The sequence below is a fragment of the Haplochromis burtoni genome, unplaced genomic scaffold (assembly GCF_018398535.1).
Source record: "Haplochromis burtoni strain Fernald_Lab_line unplaced genomic scaffold, NCSU_Asbu1 Contig_13, whole genome shotgun sequence".
In the NCBI taxonomy this organism is placed as follows: domain Eukaryota; kingdom Metazoa; phylum Chordata; class Actinopteri; order Cichliformes; family Cichlidae; genus Haplochromis; species Haplochromis burtoni.
Window position 1 is genome coordinate 3,550,566 of NW_024582374.1, and position 22,675 is coordinate 3,573,240.

Sequence of the window (22,675 nt, forward strand, 5' to 3'; positions counted from 1 at the left end):
CTCTACGGGGGCTCTAATTTGCACATCATAGAAGCGTTTTGAATTGTTATCTGCAGTTGTCAGTATTGACTGGTTTAGTGTTGGATTCATGTGTGACTGTGGGAATGTCAGGATTCGCTGATGATCACTCTGCTGTGTTTATAATTATTTGTGCCCTTTTATTTCTTCAGTCAGCTGCTGGTCGGAAGATGTTGGTAAAATGTTTTTTTCCCCGCCCTTTTATGTGACAGCAATATTTCCATGCTGGTGGTGTGGGTCTGAAGAAGACATTCCTGGAGAAGAGTCCTGACCTTCAGTCTCTCCACTACGCCCTGTCCCTTTACACGCAGGCCACAGACAAACTCATAAAGACCTTTGTCCAATCGCAGAACGCTCAAGGTAACGTACAAATCTGTCTGTGTCTGAGGGGCTTTGAATTTGCTTTACCTTCCAGTATCTTCAGTTGTTAAGTATGAGCTTAACTACCTACAGCATCTTACATAATTCTCTGAGGAAGGGAAATGTATTCCTTCTTCGCTCACACTCTCGGAGGAGCCCCTCTCGCTGCCCCCTCTGTTGATGTTAAGGTTTTCCCAAATGCCAAGTTTCTATACGCTCAAAGTATCTCACGTGCCTCGTAGAGCGTAAAATTGAGACTGCAACAGCACAATATTTCTCACTGTCCTGAAATACTGAGTCTCCTGATAGCGAGCTTCTGGAACTGCAGCCACTATTCTGTAGATGATCTGACAGCTATTTGCAATGAAAAAATAAATACCTACCCACTCTGTTTTCCTTCTCTTTGATGCTGCTGCTCAGCCTCCGTCCTCCTGTCACATAGCTGTGTAACAGCCATCCCGTTTCTGCCATCAGACGCTCACACATAGTCCCCGAGCACTGGTAGAAATGCCTTTTGAGTGGATAATCATTTAAAATTGAATTTTTTAACTAATGCCATGTGGCTTTTGATGTTGCAAGACACAGTTTTTTCACTGCTTATTTGGTAGAAGTAGCTCAATTTCCCCAACAAATCAGGGAAAATGCTTTTTACATGTTGGTCTGTTTTCTACTCTGTAATTGTGAAACTCTCTGCAAACCTCATATTTCTTCGTGTGTCTCCTTTCTCTGTCTACTCCCACCTCCTGCCCCGTCTGTGGGACAGTGTTCGGCGGGAAGGGGGTGAGATTCACCACTAGTGAGGATGTTTACCCAGAAAAGGGTATGTGGCACTCAGGCTGAGGCTCTGAGACACCAAGGACCACCAGAGAGCCTCCAGAACAAAGCCCAGCAACCTCCACCTTTTCACCCACCCCCACCCCCACCCCCCCATGTGCATCCTGAAACTGTCCTGCCTGCTCAGATTCATCCCAACAGACAAATGCAATGCACAGACTGAACACACTCTCTGCCTTTTTGAACACACATACATGCCCACCACCACAGCAAGAATGGTAACTTTATGCATTCATGCATGAAACGTACACACTGATGTCTGTATGTACAGAACTGCGCTGAATACATACGCCGTGGACAGTATGTATGAGCAGACACGACGCATGATGCGCGGACATCAGACAAATATAATAGAAATGCATTAAAGCGTGGAGGAATTCTGATGCAGCATGATGTCACCCAGAGAAGCCAGGGGGCTCTGTGTGTGTGTGTGTGTGTGTGTGTGTGTGTGTGTGTGTGTGTGTGTGTGTGTGTGCAATCTGATGAGTCTGTCCTCAGGTTGTAGAAGCAATTATTTATTTCCAGAAACACTGGGAGGAAATCTTTTTTTACAATGTCACTGTCCCTCCCACTGTGTTTGAAATGGCAGATGCTTGAAGAGGAAGAGTAGGATTATTATGAAGATGATGATGGCTGTTGGCTTAGTTTGTCTGGGAGGGCTCTCTGTCCTTCCCTACCCTGCGATCGCATCCAAAAGCAGGCAGAGATGGAAACACCCAGTCAGCTTCCACACGCAGCGCCACCCTCCCCAAAGCAGTGATGGGAAAGGGTTCTCAGCTCGTCTCCCCTTAACAGATCTAGCCAATCACAAACAGTCCATCTGGTCAGGTGGTCTGATTTCCGTCTCTTTAGATCAGAATAAAAGAGTCTGACTTGCTCTCAGATGCGGTATGTTCATACACGCTCACACAGAGACATATGCATTCTGCTGTTTGTGTGTGCACTTGGCTTCGCCGTTTAATTTGATGCTTCGATGATGATCTGGTGCTGCGCAAGCCCTAGCACCCCGACAGTCATCTCAGATGAGCGGCTCAATATGACATTGTTAACACTGCAGTCTGTTACACGTCAAGTTGTGTCACTTTCCTCTGGAAAGAGACCAAAGATGGAAATGTGTAAGGAAAGAAAAGCATTCAAAGTAGATTTTTATGCAGATTAATGCCTAACTGTGAAAGGTATCCACTACCAACAAACACTAGCAAATGAATTTTGTTGGAATAGTTGAGATTTTGAAGTGTTGCTCTGAACTGGTGTGTTCTCAAGTTTGATTGTCTGACTGAGCTGAATCTCACTTTCTCATCCTTTACCTGTTCAAAATGGTGACACCAGCTTTTTAGTTCTGATGAAGTATGACTGGAAATAATTCAAATGCTCCTTTTTGCAAGTTTTATGGAAAATCATCTATTTGAGATTGAATAAACAAGCAGCAAAGAAGCGTATCTTTCGCCTTCCTGCCAGCTGGTGGATGTCCCTGACTGTAACAAGGAAGCAAATTAACTCCCTGTCAAACAGATTTCACTGAGTAGTTTCTCCAACCATATTAGAGTGGATGATTAGAGCAGGATGAATGACCAAAGCTCAGTGGAATTTACTCGCAGCTGAAAGAGTCTTTGATCAGCGCTGTCGGTCGGTCTCGCGTGCTGCTGGCTGTGAGCGCCGATATTTGCGGTTAAAATAATCAACTCATTTGTGAATAAGTGGCAAACTCAGGCGATGCTTTGGCACATTTAAAGTACAATTCTGAGATTTAATAGCTATTTTGGTGACGTTTTGCAATATGGTGCAAAATGTGCCTCTGATTGCTGTGTTTGTTAACGAAGAAAGGGGCTGCTTTTTCCTGGCAACATCTTCCTGCCTCCCAGCCAGAAAAGTTTCTTTCTCATCTCTCATGGATGTCCTCTACTGAGTAGACAAGGCCAGATGGATGACTGCTGCTCTCTTTGGTCCTGTTGGCAGTGAAACCAGCAATCCCATAATGCTCCCCTGAGAGATGCAGAGAGCCGCGTGCCAGGAACACTCTGCCGTCTAACTCCCACAGACACCTTGTTTAGTGGGCGGCTGGTTAAAAACACAAACACACAGGCTGCTGGTCGTCGCCACAAAGATACCGTTGACAGAGCGAAGACGCTAATTAAAACACTGAAAATGAATGTCCATCTGTCACTGTATCCTTCTGGAGTTGTACGTGGATATAAACCGCTTGTTCACATGCGGCACAAGGAAAGATCATCATCCTCCCTCCCAGACAAAGGTGTTAGAGCCTGGTGAAAGCCATCTAGACTTGTCATCTTCTTCCTCAGGCAAAAAGTAGAACTCCAAGGACCCCAAACAAGCCCAGGTCTGGCGTAGCGTAGAGATGAAACAGTTAAATGACTTTGATGTTTGATTGAAATGCAATGAAATGACTGAGTTTAACCAGGAAACATCTGAGCGGTCAGTTATGAGGGTGTGGGTCGCTCTCGATCCATAAACTTACATTAAATGATGAAAAAACTAAACAAGGAGAAATAAGAGCAATCTCTCTTCAAGAATGGAAATATAGACATTAAAAGGACAAAAGAGCAGAAAATATGAAAAATCTTCTATTCGCTCTTCTTGCAGAAAGCTTTATTAAAGCAGTCAGGCATCAATAGTGTCATCCTATACCGACGGGCCGGGGAGGCCGAGCTGCTTCTCCCTCCACGTGGTCCCTCCCTCTCTTGGCCCTCCTCTTGACCATGCTTGGGTAAAAGACTTTACCAAGGAATGGGTGTATCCATCTGAGCATGCCCAGACATGATCTGTGTCGGTGGGGGGGGGGGATCCACACCGTTAGCTGACCTTCTCCAGCTTCTCTCCTGTCTTCTTCTCTGCCTCTTACTAACCACCCCGCATCCTAACAGACACTTTGCATCTATGAGTGGGCAACAGTTACCACAGTGATTGCCTCTCAGTCGCTCAGGTTTAATCATAACGTAGAATGCATTACCAAAGGAGATAATACAGCTATTGCAGGCTTATTGTTATTATTATACACTACCGGTATTAAACACATATGCCCACTCATAGCTGCTTTGTCTGAATGTCCACTTCCAGACCACAACATATGCACAAGCAGAACTCTGTGCTTTATTTTAAACGCTATTATTTTATAAAGAAACATTTGAATAGTCAGTACTCTGCTTTATATTCACCAGGTTATAACTGAGTCCATTTCGTTGTTTCTTTTGTGAAACTGAAATGGAAGTGTAACTTTTTTTAAATTAAATTATGGAGGAGAATTCGAAATAGAGGGCACAGCGGCTGCGACATTAGCACAGTGGAGATTGGGAGACTCGAGGGTATTAATGGCACTTTTACTCTTTGTCCTGTCCCGTCAGGCTCTGGGGTGGACGATGCTGTAGGAGAAGTGTCCATCCATGTGGAGATTTTCACTCACCCGAACACCGGAGAGCACAAAGTCACGGTGAAAGGTGAGCAAAAATATTTTGTATCTTTGTTGTTTTCACATTTATTGGGACTGAATCTGAGGGTATTTCTGGAAATAACATTCAAGTCATAGTTTAACATTTAAACATTGCTAGACCCCGCGGGAAGGACTGTATGGCCATAACAGGGCACCAGAATATAGCTCTAGCTTTCATCTGCCATAGAAAAACATGATTTTGTAATGAATACTCTTCCAATTCTATTTTCATTATCTTGACCATAAACTGAATGTGAGGCCCGAGGGAGAGCCAGTATTGTCTGAGTTTCCTGTTCACTCGCCCTCGCTCACCGCTCCACTTTTTCACACATTTTCTCCACACGAATCTCACAGTCACCCACACCTTCCCGCTCTCTTTCCTTCCTTTAGCTCTGTCTTTCTGTCTGTTTCAGTGGTCGCTGCAAATGACCTGAGGTGGCAGACGCAGGGAATATTCCGGCCTTTTGTGGAGGTCTATATCATCGGCCCTCACCTCAGTGACAAAAAGAGGAAGTACGCCACGAAGTCAAAGAACAACAGCTGGGCTCCCAAATACAACGAGACCTTCACTTTGTAAGTGGTTGATGTGCATCGATAATTTGAGGGATTGTTTCGAGAGATTTTTGTAATATTCTCCATCGCCCCACTCTGCAGCACCCTGAGTAATGAGGTGGGTCCTGAGTGCTACGAGCTGCAGGTGTGCGTGAAGGACTACTGCTTTGCTCGAGAGGACCGCACCGTGGGCATGGCTGTCCTTCAGCTGAAGGACGTGGCCCCTAAGGGCAGCGCCGCCTGCTGGCTGCCGCTGGGTAAACGCATCCACATGGATGAGACGGGACTGACCGTCCTGCGCATCCTCTCCCAGCGCAACAACGACGACGTGGCCAAGGAGTTCGTCAAGCTCAAGTCCGACCAGCGCTCTGCTGAGGAGGGCCGTAGCTAGGGGGCCAAATCGCAGTTTAAAATGCCACGTCAGGAACTCGAATCAGATCAGAGTATCTGCCCAGGAGCTCTCCTGAGCCACTGCAAGCCACTGCCCCGATTATCCAGTGTTGTAAAAGCACACATAAGACAAGAGTCGCCACACATACTGTAAATACATTTATTTCAGTGGAAATGACAGAGTGCGAAGCAAAGCATCACTCGTTTTCTGAAAACGCACCAGTGTCTTTATTGTTACTGACTTCATCAAACATGTTTTTGATTCAGTTATACATAGAGTTTAATCTTAGAGCATATAACTACTTTCCTCTAATCCCAGAGGAGAGCCATGCCATCCCACGCACACCTCACTTGACTGGTCAGAGTGAGAAATATCTTGTAGCCTTTAATATTTTGGCTTTCTTTCTCACTCTTTCTCTGCCTTTTTAACCTTACCCTCAACTTTACCGATCCCCAGCTCCTCTCGTCCCTTCCCTAGTTTGCAACCACTTAGAGAAGGGACCGCAAGTGCCAACAAGGAATTGCTCAAATATGCCAAGACCAGCCCTAAGCACAACCGGACCAACTGTCCACCTGACCCATAAACAACTACAACGGCTGCAGCCTCAAACATTCCAGATATTGGGTGGGGAACACATACAGGGAACAAAGCACTATTTAGTTATGATGAGTTTAATATTTATTTACTTTTTTCTTCCAGATTATATCTATATTTTAATAATTCTATATATCATCACATATATATATATAAACTATTAAGGACATATGTAAAGATAAATACAGGATTGTTCGATGGAACTGTGGTCGGCTAAAGATTGTCCTCGTCCGTCTCTCTGTCCGTCTACCCTGTAACAGAGCACACTGCCTGACACCCTTAATGCCTTCCGTCTTGTAAACCCTTGCACATTATGTATGTCCTGTTTCCTATATGATAGAGAGCGGAGCCTGATGATCAAGCGCTGTAAATCATCGGACTGTATGTGTGTGAAAATGAGTGTGAATGTGCGATCCAGTGTTTGTAATACGTTCTAATGTCAACCTCGTGTGACCGCCCGTGTTGTCTGTCACCTGCAGATGTAATCACTGAAAGCCATCACAAGTGAAGGACGTCACAACGGGTGGAGCGGGAGTGCGATAAGATTCGGGGGATTTTTATTGTTTCGTTCAGTTTGTTTAATTTAGCACAGACCAAGGTTATATTGTGCTGCGGATATTTCCATCTGGTTTACTGCAAACATTCCTCAGCCAGGCAGCTCTGTAAGGACAGTCAACTGCCTTTAAAAAGTACGTGGTAATTAAAGTCCTACATGTATAATTAGATTATTAAAAACACAGTCCCTGAGAAGCTAAAATAACCACGTGGGTTACACAACAGCACATTCCCCAACACGGGGAGAGCACATACCGCTAATGATCCAGCGCTTATCGCGTCTAATGATCCACCTGCAGATGCCGTAACCCTTAATCGTGAGTGAGAAACGAGACCTCTGCTAAAGGGCTGCAGATCCAGACCGAGCCAGGTCTGGATGTGACATTTAAAAGAGGGCCTACTGTCCACAGTACAGAGATGTAGTGTGAAAATTGAAGAAGCACAGGGGCTTTGCTACACATAAAAACACATTTATACTCTGAGCTTGTTTTACAGCAGTTCACCTGAAGCTACGGTCACTTTCATGTGAAACGAAATGTTTTAAAACGACTGCTCGCTGTCTAACATGTCTCTCAATGCGACATCTATTTTTAAGAAAATACCCTTTAAAAAAAAGAATATATTTGTTGTTTTCTCGTGAACAAAGAAATCATGGGGGTGATGATAATAACAGGATGATCGGTTGGTTGGATGTTTTTCTGCCTCATTACTAAGATGCCCCCTCCCAAACCTGAATAATATCAAAGTCCCCATTATTAGAACAAGGCCTACAAACTGAACTCTATGCATCTGATCTATAAAGTCTCTGTAGATGAGTGATTTGGAATCAGTCTTATAATGTTTACATTGTGGATTATTATTCTAATTATATCAGCACAAGCGTTTGTCTGATATGTTGTAAATGCCGTCTCTGTTTTGATGGGCCAAACATCACAGCTGCGGTAGAGCTGACCAGAGACGGGAAGTTTGGTCAGCTCAGAGGAAACCGATCGGGAGGGAGATCGATCGCTGCGGTCGGGTAGTTGTAAATAGCTCGGATGTAACAAACACGTCATACTATGTGAAGTGAAGTTTCGCTGCTCTTTTGTAGACTTGAATTTTGCTGCGAGTGACTGCACAGCTGGTGTTTATGTGCGACTGGGTGCCCAATCTGGAAATGTAGCTACTATTGAAGGGTATAGAAAGACCGCGTGCACTCTAGAGATCAATAACAGAGCGTCTGTATTACTTTGAATGGCTCCTGATCAGGCCCCATTAAAGTAATGCATCGTATATCATTATATATAACATGCTGCCTGCTAGTGAAAACTACTCACAGCTAAAAGTTAAGCAATCCCTTAATATGATCTTGTGTGTGTACAAGGTCTTTTATTAAGAGGGCACATCTACTTTTAATAGCAAAATCAAAAACAGGTACGCAGCTGGAAATGCCACGAAAAAAAACAAAAACTTTATTGCTGTTGACAATGATACTTTAGGAGAGGAAATTCTTCCCCTTCCTCCACCTTCAGAGGCCCGGACTGCGTGTTGGATTATCAGGTTGGCACGTTGAACAGGAACGCACACACAGAGGTGGATGAAGCACAACGAAAAGCACACAGACACAAGTGGACACACATGCATGATCCGTCCTGAAGTGTCTCGCTGAGCAGGCCACACAGACAGATACCTGCACAGCGCTGCTGGTCCGGTACTTCCAGATACGGTGCATGATAGGAACAATAAACAAAAAGTAAAAAAACGTGTATTGTGCCAGCACGCATAATTATTTGATGTTTAACTGCCAATTGTTGTCGTCTTTATTTTGATATTTAATTATCGTTTTCTATTTTTCAAATGTTTGTGAATATATAAATATGTATTACTGATGCTGTGTAGTGGTACAAAGTACTCGCATGAGAATTTTTTTATACACGAGATGTTTCTAAAGATTCTTTCTTTTGGGCTTGTTTTTTATTATTATTATTATTATTATTATGGTTGTTCTTATTGGGGGTTGAGGTTGCTGGGACTGCAGTCTCATTGTGTTTCTGCTTCCAATAAAATATGAAATAAAAGCCCGTGGTCATTCTTTGTCAAACTGTTCAAAGGAATAGCCACATTTAGTTTTATTTAGTTATATTGATTTAATTTTATCCAGGTCTTTACCACGTGCTCTCTTTCATGCCATTTTAGTTATTTTTCCAAGATGTACCTTTCTGAAATAACTCGCAACCTTCTATAAGATACAGACTACACCGATGACAGCCTAATTAAACAAGTTAATGCACATTTTAAAAGTCTGAAAGGAGAAATTCTCAGTAAGTCATTTCAATTTCCAAGGAATAACTTCAGCAAGTTAGGAGTTAAATTCACTGGAGCATTAATAAATTTGCATCCTGCTTCTTATGCTTTGCGCAGAAAGGAGATCTTGAGGGAGTCTGGGATGACTAACTGCTCCGCGCTGAGGACGGGGGGAGGCGAGTAGAGGAATATGACAGGAAACACTCTCCTCACATCCATTAGGAGCTGTGAAGGCTGACTGTTAGAGCGGCCTTTGAGAAGCCCCTAGGACAGCAAAGACAGACAGGAACATGGGATGCAGTGTATTTTCCACACGAGGAACATGTTTAACCTTACATCTGCAGACTGTACCTGAACAGAACGTATGAAATTCAGAGTGACTCTTTCATCCAGATCGCTGTGGGGGGTGTAGAGGGTCAGAATCTTCACGATCTGTCAAACAAAATAAGAGACCAGCAGCCAATGAAATCATGCACACACGTTCGTCTCCCAGCAGAATCCAAGTAGACAAACAGACCCACCTGCTGGCTGGACAAGGCACTGCAAGTCCGGACGATCCCCTGAGCATCCGCCTCGGTCTTTTTCCCCACCTGCAGCAGCTGCACTGCCTGGATGAGGGGCTCTAGTGTGGCCACAGCGCCCCCTGCCTGTAAACCGCGGCCCCGCAGCCACTCCTCCAGGACGCTCACATTGTAGCTGTGACAAGAAAAGGATTTGAGATAAATCCGTGTTTATTTCTATAAGACCACACAAAGGAGGTGGAAAGAACAGCATGCAGACTGTTGTGCAGCACGTGATCTAGCTCTGGAATACAACAAAGGCGAAATTAATGTTGACACTCTTTCAGGGTGCTGATTATTAAAGTTGAAGCTGTGTTTGTGGGGATGCTGTATTATACATATGACATTCATCTCTGCAGTAGATCTAGGCTGCTGTGGGCTACAGCTTCTCTTTATTTAACAAGAGCGCTGAAAAATCTCCTTTCAAATTTCCTTTATTTGGCCTTTACATGCTAAATGCTAATCTGAAAACAACTTAACCTCATTTTAGATCACACAACTGAGATACAAACAAATTGAGGTCATTTAATTTTTTAAAATTTATGGACTTCAAAATCAAGATATACTAGTTAATGCGGAATATGTTTATGGTCTGCGTCTTTATTTGCATCTCATGTCAGACTGTAAATCTAAGTGCAGGGTTAAAGTGTGTTTCTACCGTATTTGCAGGCCACGACTCCAGCTGCACATGTCCTTCCTCAGCAGCAGGCTGTTAAAAGCAGAGGCACAGATGAGGTAGGTGAGCTGGTGAAAGGCTTGCTCCATCAGGGTCTTGGGCAGAGCTTGTTGAGTCAGAGCGGTGTGAAGGGCTCCGAGCTCCCTCAGCACAGACGCCATCGTGGGAGCCTCGCCTCCTACAGTCCTGGGGTCTGAGCCGGCCCGCTTCCTGCTCACTGCCAGCTTCACCGCTGAGCCTGATAGACCTTGGATGGTTTCGCTCTCCAACAGGGCAGGGACTGAGGGAGGGGAGGGTTAGAAAATAGATAAGAGGAGCAGAGAAGGGGAGAGCGTCAATCATCACTTTTTGCAGTACCTATGATGTTTTGTAGACGGGTCTCGGTGATGGAAAGGAGCTGCTGATAGGCCTGGATAGAGAGGTCGCTCAGGGTGCGGCTCAAGTCATTCATATCAGCAGACAGGGGAACCAGTGTGTCTGAGTCGAGGGTCTGAAAAGCAATCAGTCCAGTCACGTGTGAAAGTAATCAGTGAATCCTAAACTTTTATAATCTAGTCAGTGACGTAGAAAGTAAATGAAAGCTGAGCCTGCCTGCTTTGGGGAGTGCTGGGTCAACAAGTCGTGGAACAGACAGATGTTCTTCAACCACAGAGCAGACATGTCTATGTCACTGACATGTTTCTGCAGAAAAACGATGAATGGGAAAATGGTTACATTTTAATTAGAAATCATTGCTAACAATGAAAAATGAAACTGTGATTGTTTGAACAGATGTGTTTAAAACAGACTTTGTTATGGTTACGTTGGCATGAGATGCTCATGTGGGCCAAATTAATCACAAGGACAAGTTTCAAAGTCAGCTGTCAGTGTCATTTTGTAAATGGCTGCCTGCCTGACTCGACGTGAACCGTCCTCAAACATTAAACTTCAACCATACGGCACACCGAGAAGGCTCAGAGATCAGGTCACCTTCAGAGCTGCCTTCATAGCGGTGACAGCAGCGCTACAAAGAGAGCGAGCGCGAGCTTGGTCCCCGCTGCAGTCGGCCTGGCGGACACACAGGAAGAGCACGCTGGCAGGCAGACCGGGAGCCAAAGACAGGGCGCTGTCAACACGGATGTCTGAAGCACAAACAGAAAGGGAAGCAGTGGCAGAGAGAGGACAAGGCCAGGGCAATGCTGTCAGCTTAAAGAGCTGGCTACAATTATTTCTACATACATCATACTTACCGCTGATTTATTACACATTCAAACCCTGCCCTCCAAATTACATTTTGACACATTTTACCATCATTGTAAAAGTGCTTGATTATTGCCTTTCAAAACATGTTTTCAATCTCATCCCTCATCTTAAACGCCTGCTTCACAGCTCCTCAAACCTTCAAGAAAGAAGAGAAAAAGAGGTGGGTGAAGATGATTGAGGCAGACGGGGAGTTGATCTCACCTGTGACGAGATTCTTGATCAGTTTGGTTTCGTCTCTTTTTCTACATTCCAGTAAACCAGTAACTGCTGCTGGCTTCGACTGGGCAGGAGAGGAAGTCTCTGTGGCCAAAGCTGATGGGAAAACTGAAGAGGGAACACGCCGTGGCAGTGAAACAGAAAACAGCACATTGAAAACTATAAATGTAGAAGATTGTTAAACTGAGAGGCAGATTATTGTAATTATATTACTCTAATAATAAGTGTTCATTTACCATTGGTAATAAAGTCTCATGATCAAAATGTACACAAATCAAATCAGTGATAGAGCCGCCAGTCATAGGCCCAGTGAGGGAGCCTATGTTAGGCTATTGTTGCATTGATGTTTTTTGTTTTAAAACTCCACAGGAGACTCAGCGGCTGCAGATTTTTTTCCAGCCTGCAGTGACTTTCAACTTCCGGGCTCATTCAGGTAAAGTCTCACCTTGTGTCAGGAGTCGCCTCAGTGAGACTGTGTTTCTCAGTTCCTTCAGCTCTCTCCTCAGCCTCACACATTCACGCTCTCGGGCTTCCAGCAGCTCCTGAACATCCTTTAAAAAACACATTTAAATTTGTGACTTCAGCCTCAATGTGAATATATAAACATTATAAACGATGATCTGAAACAAAGTGACACGCAAACAGTGACGAATGAATAAATGATAAACGTTACAGATGGACAGCTTTAATAAGTGACAACCATCAGATCCAGAGAACTCTTACAGTTTTATTATGACCTGAGTAATGATACCAGTGAAATGTCCTGCCGTGACTATTTAGACCGGGGCTGGGGAACTCCAGGCCTGAAGGCCCGGTGTCCTGCAGGTTTTAGATCTCACCCTGGGTCAACACACCTGAATCAAATGATTAGTTCATTACCAGGCCTCTGGAGAACTTCAAGACATGTTAAGGAGGTCATTTAGGCATTTCAATCAGCTGTGTTGGATTAAGGACTCATGTAAAACCTGCAGGACACTGGCCCTTCAGACCTGGAGTTCCCCCACCCCTGCTTTAGGCAATGTTTTCTGTTTTAACTTCTTCTCTTTTTTTAACCTCTCCTTTTATTGATTTTTCCAGCCCTTCTCCTAGTGTTAGGCTTTCATTAAAGATCATTAAAGTACTTTTTTTTTTTTTAAAAAAACCCTCTCATGTGGGGCTTTAATAAATTTATACCTGTCTCTGTGCAGCAGAGGAAGAAACAGACACCGCTTGGGCAAGCTGACTCCTCAGAGTTTCCAGTTCCTTCTCCCACTGACTGCACTGGTTACGTAGCTGGCTCTCCAGAAACCTGAAACACACACACACACACAGACATGTAGATTAAGGACAGAATAACTAATAATGAGCTCATCCACCAAATATAAATCACTGCACAAAACTGAAAGCTAGTGCTCTGCCAAAATGAAGGAATGAGTTGGTGTTGAGAGACTGACTTGTTTGCCACTCGTACAGCATCATAAGCATGAGCCAGATCTTCTCCCTTCATCTTCACCGATGGGTCTTTGGCCACGTCCATCTTCTCCATCAGCTGCTCCTGTCATTACAAACATGAACACAGTGAGATAGTAAAGGACACTGCCTGTGCTGGTGATGCTGCAGTGACGATGTGAAAGTTAGGACTTCAGTCGTGTGGTCCTCTTTATTTCATTACCATTGAGGCTTCAGAGCTCCACATTGAGACTCTCTTCTCTGCAGAGGGGGACGTCACGCTGATCCTGCGGACCTCCTCTGGGGATGGAACAGCAGATGGGAATGGTGATATGGAGAGTGGGGTGAGAGACTGGGGGGACAGCGGCGTCGAGGGAGAGAGAGGTTCCAGACTCTGGGTGGAGTCGGTTCTTCTGTGGCCTTTGGTGCGCTGCGACATGAGGAGGAAGAAATTACAGGAAGCACTCAAGATTAATTTTCAAACGAACAAATTGCATTTAAGGCTGTCTCCCTTTGCAGCTAGCTAATGACCTCTGTGAGCAGACTCATCTCCCTGAGGTTGTCATATCTCTGCTCCAGTCTGGTGAACTCTCTCAGGAGACCCTGATACTTTCTCCTCTCCTCGTCCACCTCTACCCGAAGAGCCGAGGTCACCTGAGACACAGCCTGATGCACACACTCTGCACATAGAGAGAGAAGGAAATGTTTGACAGACACAGACAGAAGAAAAACAGCTGTGACTGTACAATGCTAGTAAAGGGAAGGCCCACCTTCTTGTTTTTCTTCTTGTTCCAGCAGGGAAGCCGAGAGATCGTCTCTCTCTTTGCAAAAACTCTCCCTTTCTTTCTGTAGTGCTTGCAGCTCCTTAAAGAATCAAAGTCAATAAACAGACCAAATCAGAAGCATTCCCTACTAGATAAAAGGAGGAAAGTGTGTTTATTGTTTGGAGACCTACTTCTTTAAGCTGGAGGATCTCCTGGGCAGCTTTCTCTTCAGCTCTTCTTCTCTCCTCTGCCTCCTTTTCGCTGATAACAGGCCCAGGCGGAGGCTTCTCCTGTAACTGCCTCTCTAGTTTTTGTATCGTTGCCCTCAGAGCCGCCAGCTCGGCGCTGGAAGCCTCTCGCTCTGCCATTAGGGTTTCTCTCAAAGCAGCGCTCTCCCTGGCCTGGATGCACACAAAAGCAACTTTGCCATGTGAATGTAAAGTGAAACGACCTCTTGACTCATACAATTATTTAATGCTTATCAAAATCACATGAGATGGTCAAATCCCTGCACAACTCTCACCCACCTCCTGGTCTGCTTTCAACTGCAGCTGCATCAGTTTGACCTCCATGCCTTTGTTGAGCTCTCTGTATCTCTCCACAGAGCGGGCCTCAGACTTCAGTTTCAGCAGCTGTCTCCTGGCAGCCTTGCGGCGAATGCAGCACTGCATGAACACGACCGCCGCACGTACGCGCCTGTACCCCTGCCTCGCCAACCACCCACGCACCGTGGCCTGGAGCAGCACAGCCGCCCTCTCTGCCACCAGCTGAGGAACCAACAGGGTTTTAAATGCATTCAGGTCAAGTGTTTATAACTTGTAATTGCGTGTAAATAGCCTCTTTTAAGATTAGAGCAAACATGGATAAAACATATTTACACAGGAAAATAAATCAAACCCAAGTATAAAGGTTGATGCCATTTTTTAAACATCTGCTGTGCCCTGTAATGAGGGAGACACTAAACGCTGACCAGTCTGTATCTGCGGCGCTCCAGCATCCCCCTGGTGAATGCCTGGATGGTGACGGTGGCGTGTCGGATCATGAAAAATAGCTGCCTGACCACCATCATACGATAAGTCTTCTGGATCACCAAGGCAGCCCTGGTGTAGCGCAGGATCAAAGCCAGTCTGTAGCCATGCAACAAAGAAGAGTTTCATATATGGAATATTTTATTAAGTTTAGACTTTTGTCATTTTGTCTTCTTTCAGCTGCTCCCTTTAAGAATCCCCACCGTGGTTCATCTGCCTCCATCTCAACCTATCCCAGCATCCTCCTCTGTCACACCAACCCTCTGCATGTCCTCCTTCACTACATCCCTGCACCTTCTCTTTTCCTCCTTCACGGCGGCTCCATCTTCAACATCCTCTCGCCCTCCCCTGCACATGTGCAAACCATCTCAGCTGTCTGACTCTGAGTTGTCCCTGCGATGGACTCATTCTTAATCATGTCCAGTGAGGAGCTTTACGTCTCAATCTCAGCTCTCTGTCTTTTCGTCAGTGCCACCGTCTCCAAGCCACACATCATAAAAGGTCACGCTGCCATTTTTTAAACCTTTGCTCCCATTCTTGCTGCTATCTTTCTGTCACAAATCACCCCTGACACTCATCTCCACCCACTGCTTCACCTCTCTCTCTGCTTTTGATAGCTGACTCCAGGTATTTTCACTCATCCACCTTCATTTCCTCTGCTCCCTGCAGCTTCATTGTTACACCCATCTCCCCCTCTTGCTTTTACTTTCATTCTTTTCTCAGAGCATACCTCCACCTCTGAAAGCTTTCCTTCACCTGCTACCTACTCTCACTACAATCATCTTCTAAATCTGGGTAATCATATCTAGTGTTTCAAACATTAACAAGGATTCTAGAACATTCCTATTTTTCCTTTAAAAGAAATGAAGTGGCTTAGCCTGACATAGCCATACATCATAGTAAAGAGACACAAACACTCTTGCTGTCCTCACCGTCTGGCCAGCGCCCCTCTGCTGTATCTCTGTATGGTGAGAGTAGCCCAGAGGATCCTGGTGTATCTGATCCGTGCCAGCCATCCTCTAACCTGACTCTGGATGATCACAGCAGCCACTCTCAGTCTCTCAGCTCTCAACCTCTCCAAAAGAGCCACCTGACCAGCCCGGAAAAATACTTTTGTCTTTCCAAAGCAGTACTGGTCCGGATCTGGGATGAGCTGAGGCAGGGCCTGTCTGCACGAGGCCTGGGCCTGGTCCTGGCTCTGAGGCCCCCGAAGAAGAATTCGATACCTGCTGAAGAACTCCTCATACGTCCATCTGGATTCACAGATCAAATAGAGTAAATCTCAGAGAAAAACAGTTGATATTTCTGTTTTTATAACATAAAAATCGATCAATCAACCATTTACAATAAGATAATTATTTAATCTTATAAAAGTTATACAAATTTATTCTTTTGCTACTTCGTGATAGCATTTAAGTCACTGTTTTGATTAAGTTTTCTGATTTATGTGACAATCTTCGCACATGTTTCAGAGCCACACTGTCACGACACCGTGCTCGTATTATAAAGACTAAAGTCTTAGAATTACTCAGTACCTGGACGGATAACCTGCTGCACTGATGCGGATGGTCTCCAGCACCCCACAAGCTCTTAGCTGCTGGACCGTCCTCTTAGGGTCAAACCTAACATGTATATAATGTTATAAAAGCAGTACCCATTAAATCACACCAAAAACCTTAGCTGTGGAAGTAAGCAAAATAAGGACTCACAGAAAAGGCTCTTTGAGGTCATTGGGTTTAATACAGCGGACGTAGTGAGGGGTGGTGCTGTTGAGAGTTTCCATTAACATCTGTAAGGACTGACGGAACTGAGAGGCCCAAAAAAAAGAACAATGAGCAGGAAAATTATGTTTAGAATGAATGGATGTGAAAAAAAAAATGAAAAGACAAATGAAAAAAGAAAGAAAAACATCTAACCTGAAAGCCTACTGTCAGCTTGTGTTCTCTGGTGGCTCGTTTACCTGAGCGAATGCTTCCATTGGCCACAGGAGACGCATTTCTCTGCTGCTGGAACAACTCAGCGACCAGCTCAGACTGAAGCGCGCGCACACACACACACATACACACACACACACACACACACACACACAGACACACACAGACACACACAACACACACACACACACACACCACACACACACACATACATATACAGCGCTGGTGAAACTAATGTTGCTTAGAAATTATAAATTCATATATATTTAGCACATATCTACCTGACTTGCTTTCAAAATGTTAATGAGCTCTTCAAAGACCGTGTCTCGATTTTTATCTAAAAAGCCATCGCATTCATATTGGACCTGACAAAAAGAAAAGAAACCATCACTGCAAACACAGACACACTGAAGAGAATTACAAAAGGCCCTCAGAGAGAGCTCAGAGATTCACCTGAGACCTGACGAATCCAGCATTATGTCACTTACTATGTCAGCAAAGTGCAGGACGATGAAGGCGCTGTTTGACATGCGAGGCTTCCTGAAGTGAGGGTGAGGCTTGCTGCTCAGGTGCTGGTCGTACAGCTTGCGCACCCAGCTTTCATCAGAACCTTTAGGCATCTGGATAATGCACAGATGGAAAGTTATTACACATGCTAACACAGTTGTCACAAATGTCTAAGTTAGTTAACATGCAAATGCTTTTATCCACACAGGAAAAAAAAGATACGAGAACGAACAGAACTAGAGGATTGGATGACCGACCCTGCACTCCTCATCCAAGAGATCAAACATGCCCAGCTGTCCCTCTATTAGATCGATGCACTGCTGATTGTCACTGAACTCAATCCGGCTCCATGCCAGCTCCTCACGGACGTACTCCTCCTGCTCCAAGTGGAACACATGCTGCAAACACCACCAAACAAGTAATAATGAGACAGAATTAGAGAAAGACCATACCCATGATGGAAACCAACAAAAGACTGAAAAGACAGTGATGTGAGCGCAGGTGAAAGGACTGATTTCTTTGATATAACAGTTCAAAAGCAGCATAAACTAACTCTGACAAACACGACACAAACAGGAAGGGCACAAATCACAGAAGGAAAGGACGACAGCTTACTCTGTTGAACTGTTGCTGCAGTTTTTCATTTGCATAATTTATGCAGAACTGCTCAAAACTGTTCCTTTCAAAGGTCTCAAACCTGCTCCAAGGGAGACACCTGTCAGTCCACGTCAAAGGCATACAAAAACTTTAATCACACACTGCACAGTCACAGAGTTCATTCACTCACCCATAGATATCTAAAACCCCTACAAAGGATTTGGTCCGTCCTTGCTGGGCCCGCAGAGCTGAGTTGAGCCTCTGGACAGTCCACGCAAACAGCTGACCATAGATGTGTTTAGCAAGTGCATCTCTGGCTTCTACGGCCTGCTGGCCAGTCATAGGTTTAACCAGCATCTCTCCTCCTACAGCAAGTCTGCGATGGCACAGCCAGTGAGCCATCTGAGATCCCTCAACTCCAAGCAGCTTGGAGAAGACAGCCAGAGAGCGGTCCTCTGCCTGAGAATCAAAGCAACTATTATGAAGGAATATGAACAGAAGACGAGTGAATGCAAAAGTATTCATGTAGATCATTACATCAATGTAACCCCGGTCAGAGCTGCGCCCACTGGCTTGAATGTTGACATTTCCCAGGTGGAGCACAGCTGACAGGATCCTGAAGAGTTCCATCTGTTGGTCAGGCTGCACACCTGCAATTTTAACATATATAACATAAAGGATTTCCTGTTTTATCTTCAAAGATACATCGTACGTGCATGATTTGATGTAAACATTCTACCCAGAATGGTGAAAGCATTGCGAGTGCGCTCCAGGTCTGACAAATCATCAGTACCAGGTATCTGCATCTCTCCTCCCTGGTTAGTGTAGCGGAAATTCTCAGGAGCATCTGAACTCAATAAAACACACTCACACTCAGTGCACTGTGAACCTAATAACATGGACACGGTATTCTTCTGAGAACAAACTGAGGGGGTTGCCTCTCACCCAGTTTGAGGGACCTCATTTCAGGCAGGTCTCTGGATGCACACAGCTGATAGAAGATATGGTAGTTCCTCTCTGTTGATGCCTTAAAACAAACAAATATGAAGAAAGCACGGATGATGCATTATTTCTACAAGACATTTGTGGTTTTGTGTGGCTTTTTGCTCTGGCCTAACTATATTGTTGCAAGTTAGTTTACCTGGAAGACCACCCGTGACTTCTCCAGCAGATAGGTCCTCATATTGGCCCCAATGATGTCCCCCTTTCTGCCAAAGCCAATCTCGATGTACTTCCCAAAACGACTGCTGTTGTCATTTCGGGTAGTTTTAGCATTACCAATGGACTGAAGACCAAAATATGGAAGTTTTTATATTAGTAGAATTTTTTATACTCTGTACCTTACAAAGTTGCACAGACCGAAATGTTGCATACTAATAAAAATAATGGTGAGCAGAGGTTATTCTTTGTCTCTTTACTAAGATTCTTTGTCACTGTTTCAGGCATGCAGCGCTTCCTAAATTTGATATTAAAACTTTTAACCATAACGAACATACAAAAAGAGGGAAATATTTGGGTCCTTTACCTCCATGATTGGGTTGGAAGCCAAAACTCTCTCCTCCACACTGGTCTGCTGTGCCGCTCCTCCAACCACAGCGAAATATCTCATGGTGAACTTTGCAGAGACAGTTTTCCCTGAGCCAGATTCCCCACTGATGATGATAGACTGGTTCTTCTCCTCCCTTTGCACAAAGACACAGTGACCATGACATCCCACACAGTGTAGTTAATGCTCAGAATATTCAAAAAGTTAATTAAGCATAAGACCACCAAACACCCAGGACCCCTGACCTGATCATAGTGCAGTAGGCCTCCTCAGCCACAGAAAAGATGTGTGGTTCCATGTCAGCCATGTCCTGACCGCTGTAAGCATCTATCACCTCCTGTCCGTATATTGGAAGTTGGTCATATGGATTTATGGCCACTAACACAATACCTGGAGACACGGGAAAGAAAAAGCAATCTCACCACGAGAACCTGAATATTAATATATACCTGAATATATAAACATGGCTGTTATTTAAAAACAGATTTTAGAATAAAACTTGAAATTCTAATATAATGAGGACATGAATAAATGCTTTTATTTACTATATAATAATGTGACACTGCTACGTTTCATTAACTTTTGTTCACTCTTTCTGGAGCAGGTCGTTTCCTGCTTGTTGTTGGTTGCTTCTCTCAATCATAGCAGATACAATCATGTGAAGAAGAAGGACTTTATGTAATCCTGCAAAAAAACTAAGTAAACACCATGATTCAGTAGGTTGTAGAACCACTTTTAGTGGGCAATAACTTGAAGTAATTGTTTTCTGCATGACTTTATCAGGCTCTCACATCGCTGTGGAGGAATTTTGCTTGAAAGTATTGCTTCAGTTTACTGAGGTTTGCAAGGTGCGCTGGCCCTGTGGCTGCAGAACAAGCCCGAAACAATGCTGGACAGCTGGTGTGAGGTGTTTGTCCTGATATGCCGTTTTTGGTTTCCTCCCAAACACTGAGGCTGTGCTTTATGATCACACATCTCCATTTTGGTCTCATCTGTTTGTTCGGACGCAACGTTGCAAATCTGAGCTGTGCTGCCATGGTCTATTCAGAGAGCAGAGGCTTTTTCCTGGAACCTTTCAGACTTTTTCTAACTTTACCATCATAAACCGTTACATTTAATGTGCTAACTGAGGCCTGTAGACTCTCAGGGGACTTTGGAGGGAATTTGCTGGAAGATTTTGTTAAGCACCAGATTGCCAGAGACCAGCAAATTACCAAAACCTTAAACCGTATAAACTAAAGTTAATCAAGTGCATTCGATTAGCAGCACCTCGCTCATACTTCTCCTTTTAATTGAAAGCAGTAAAGGTGGACTTAATTTTCACGGGGCTGAACAGAGTCCTGCAAGCTTTCTTTTTCACATGGCTGTAGCTGCCCCTCCCTGAGCCTGGATCTGTCAGAGGTCTTTGCCCTTCAAAGTGAGTTCTTCTTTCACACCATGGCCAAATGCTGCTCATGTGGGATCATTGGATTATTGGATATAGGATCTTTGCCATCTCAGTGTAATATATATTGAGATGTCTGGTCATGAAAAAGGTCAAACATTTATATATAAAAATGAAGATTTAGTAAGATGAGTCATCTAATTCAAAGATAATGTGCAACTACATACATAAGAGTTTTTTTCTTTCCTTTTACAGTGTGGCAGTGAGGGTGTAGTTTCAGCCTTTGACCTCCTATATTATAGACAGCATTATGAGCTGCAGTATAATCATGCAGACAGAAGCACACAGGAGCTGCTTCTGGCTTTTTTCCAGCAGGAATTTAAAGCTCCTCTCTCACTCTCGCCAGTCTATTGTTGGCTGAGTAATCATCCTTGTTTTTCTAAAGTTCCCTGCCATCTCTCCAGCGCAGTGCTCACCACAGTATGTGTAGATGCTGCTATAGTCCAGGAATCGAACCCGGAGGTTATGCAGCACAGCGGGCTCGTGGAGAAAGCTGAGAGCTGTTAGATCATTCTCGCCCTCCAGTATGTCGGGATTCCCCAAAGGTGGGAGATCAGAGGGAGAGCCCACTGGGTAATGGACCTCCTGTCATTGAAAGCGGAATTTAGAAGTCTCGGATGTAAGACATCGCTGAGAAAGGGGTTTTAGACAGATGCAATTATATCAAAATTGAGCATTTGGTTTAATCTATAGAGCGTAAAACAGTACTGCATCTCACATTTCCATTTGAGAGCTGTAGCAGCAGATGCTTCTCTCCAGGCCTGTAGTCCTGGAGAAGCTGGGCTGAAACCCAGACAGCATCTGGATCAGGAACCCACACATTTGCCCCCTAAAAAAGGAACAGACTGTCACTGGTGTGCAAAACACAGACTGAGTGAAAAAAGAAGAAAAGTGCAGGATTAATCTGGATGTGCTGAAAAATCTGAAAGTTGATTTTATTTGCCATTTTATTTTTGTTGAACACTGTTAAGGTAGATGTCACACTTCCTGGACTCACCCAGTGAAGCTATTTGGTACCCATCAGCATAAAAAGCTCCTAAACTGTGTTAAAAATTAACCGCAGTCATCCTCCCTCCAAACTACCCGCGAGGATTAGGCATTGTTTAAAGCTGAGAAATCCAATTCGCTAATTCACTTATTAATGCACAGATTTTACAAATAAGCTTCCAGTCGCACACATTTTTCATATATTCAGTAAACACTTTAATACCTCAGACTAACACACTGCTACCAGATCAAAGATCAGGAATAGTCCTAACTAGGGCAATGAAACAGACTTGCTTACCTGACAAACTCATAGGATGCATCTAATTAGTGCTCAAACATAAGTAGCAAAGCTGTTTTTATACACTAAAGGATGTTTCTTATTCCAAGCACCTCGAAATTGCAGATTCCATAAATAATAATAAATCATTGCAAAGCCCTCAAGCTAATCCTAATCTTACCTTGCTGTACAATTCCAGTGTTGCCATCTTTAATGATTCAAAGCACGAGGACAAACATCACTTAACACAAGAGACAAGGTAACATCTGCAGGTCCCTCTGAGCAAACAGCCGGTATCCTCCCTCTCCTTGCAAAGCCGCGTCACATCCAGCTGACAGTAGCTTGCACTTTGTCCACATAAAGACACGAGGACTGGCAAGTTAACTGTTAATCTGCGAGGAGATGCAGTGATTGGATGTGCCGAGTGTGAAACATTT

At 44.3% G+C, this 22,675-nt stretch overlaps 3 protein-coding genes across 11 annotated transcripts in view; 1 reads left to right on the plus strand and 2 right to left on the minus strand.

The window, feature by feature from the left end:
* Positions 1-8,806, plus strand: part of unc13a (unc-13 homolog A (C. elegans)) — a 46,450-nt gene extending 37,644 nt beyond the window's left edge. For 5 of the 9 annotated variants that reach the window (XM_042216878.1, XM_042216886.1, XM_042216891.1 and 2 more), the window contains 4 exons: positions 231-378; positions 4,572-4,664; positions 5,071-5,230; positions 5,312-8,806. In XM_042216878.1, the coding sequence (XP_042072812.1) occupies positions 231-378; positions 4,572-4,664; positions 5,071-5,230; positions 5,312-5,600 (690 nt within the window). In that variant the 3' untranslated portion in view covers positions 5,601-8,806. Of the gene's footprint in view, positions 1-230; positions 379-1,141; positions 1,199-4,571; positions 4,665-5,070; positions 5,231-5,311 lie in introns of all 9 variants that reach the window. The other 4 variants (XM_042216868.1, XM_042216870.1, XM_042216875.1 and 1 more) reach the window with 1 other exon arrangement.
* A 15-nt stretch (positions 8,807-8,821) lies between these two features.
* Positions 8,822-10,777, minus strand: LOC121811857 (unconventional myosin-Vb-like). Its single transcript, XM_042216944.1, has 5 exons — positions 10,626-10,777; positions 10,251-10,548; positions 9,554-9,728; positions 9,384-9,464; positions 8,822-9,296 (listed from the first exon to the last, which is right to left on the minus strand). Exons 1-5 carry the CDS (start codon positions 10,717-10,719, stop codon positions 9,135-9,137), a joined length of 810 nt encoding a protein of 269 aa, XP_042072878.1. The 5' UTR covers positions 10,720-10,777; the 3' UTR covers positions 8,822-9,134.
* Positions 10,745-22,611, minus strand: si:dkey-110c1.10 (unconventional myosin-Va). Its single transcript, XM_042216913.1, has 30 exons — positions 22,420-22,611; positions 21,693-21,803; positions 21,391-21,559; positions 19,776-19,920; positions 19,510-19,666; positions 19,126-19,269; positions 18,930-19,011; positions 18,724-18,831; positions 18,522-18,634; positions 18,175-18,443; positions 18,003-18,084; positions 17,645-17,785; positions 17,369-17,500; positions 17,162-17,245; positions 16,863-16,979; positions 16,656-16,753; positions 16,482-16,568; positions 15,879-16,199; positions 14,889-15,045; positions 14,446-14,685; positions 14,110-14,319; positions 13,925-14,018; positions 13,686-13,834; positions 13,378-13,584; positions 13,160-13,260; positions 12,900-13,014; positions 12,172-12,277; positions 11,712-11,834; positions 11,238-11,389; positions 10,745-10,949 (listed from the first exon to the last, which is right to left on the minus strand). The coding sequence occupies exons 1-30, from the start codon at positions 22,444-22,446 to the stop codon at positions 10,824-10,826; spliced, it is 4,167 nt and encodes a 1,388-aa protein (XP_042072847.1). The 5' UTR covers positions 22,447-22,611; the 3' UTR covers positions 10,745-10,823.
* Positions 22,612-22,675: the final 64 nt, after the last annotated feature.

Bases quoted from the DNA above. Each gene is read 5' to 3' on its own strand.
- si:dkey-110c1.10 (XM_042216913.1), bottom strand. From the start codon at position 22,446: ATGGCAACACTGGAATTGTACAGCAAG. The intron at 18,635-18,723 runs GTAGAATGTTTA...TTAAAATTGCAG, and splicing joins CAATGCTTTCACCATTCTGG to GTGTGCAGCCTGACCAACAG. The intron at 14,019-14,109 runs GTAGGTCTCCAA...TGATTCTTTAAG, and splicing joins AGATCCTCCAGCTTAAAGAA to GAGCTGCAAGCACTACAGAA.
- LOC121811857 (XM_042216944.1), bottom strand. From the start codon at position 10,719: ATGAATGACTTGAGCCGCACCCTGAGCGACCTCTCTATCCAGGCCTAT. The intron at 9,729-10,250 runs GTAGAAACACAC...TTCTTGTCACAG, and splicing joins AGTCGTGGCCTGCAAATACG to CTACAATGTGAGCGTCCTGG. The intron at 9,465-9,553 runs GTGGGTCTGTTT...TTTGTTTGACAG, and splicing joins GTGCCTTGTCCAGCCAGCAG to ATCGTGAAGATTCTGACCCT.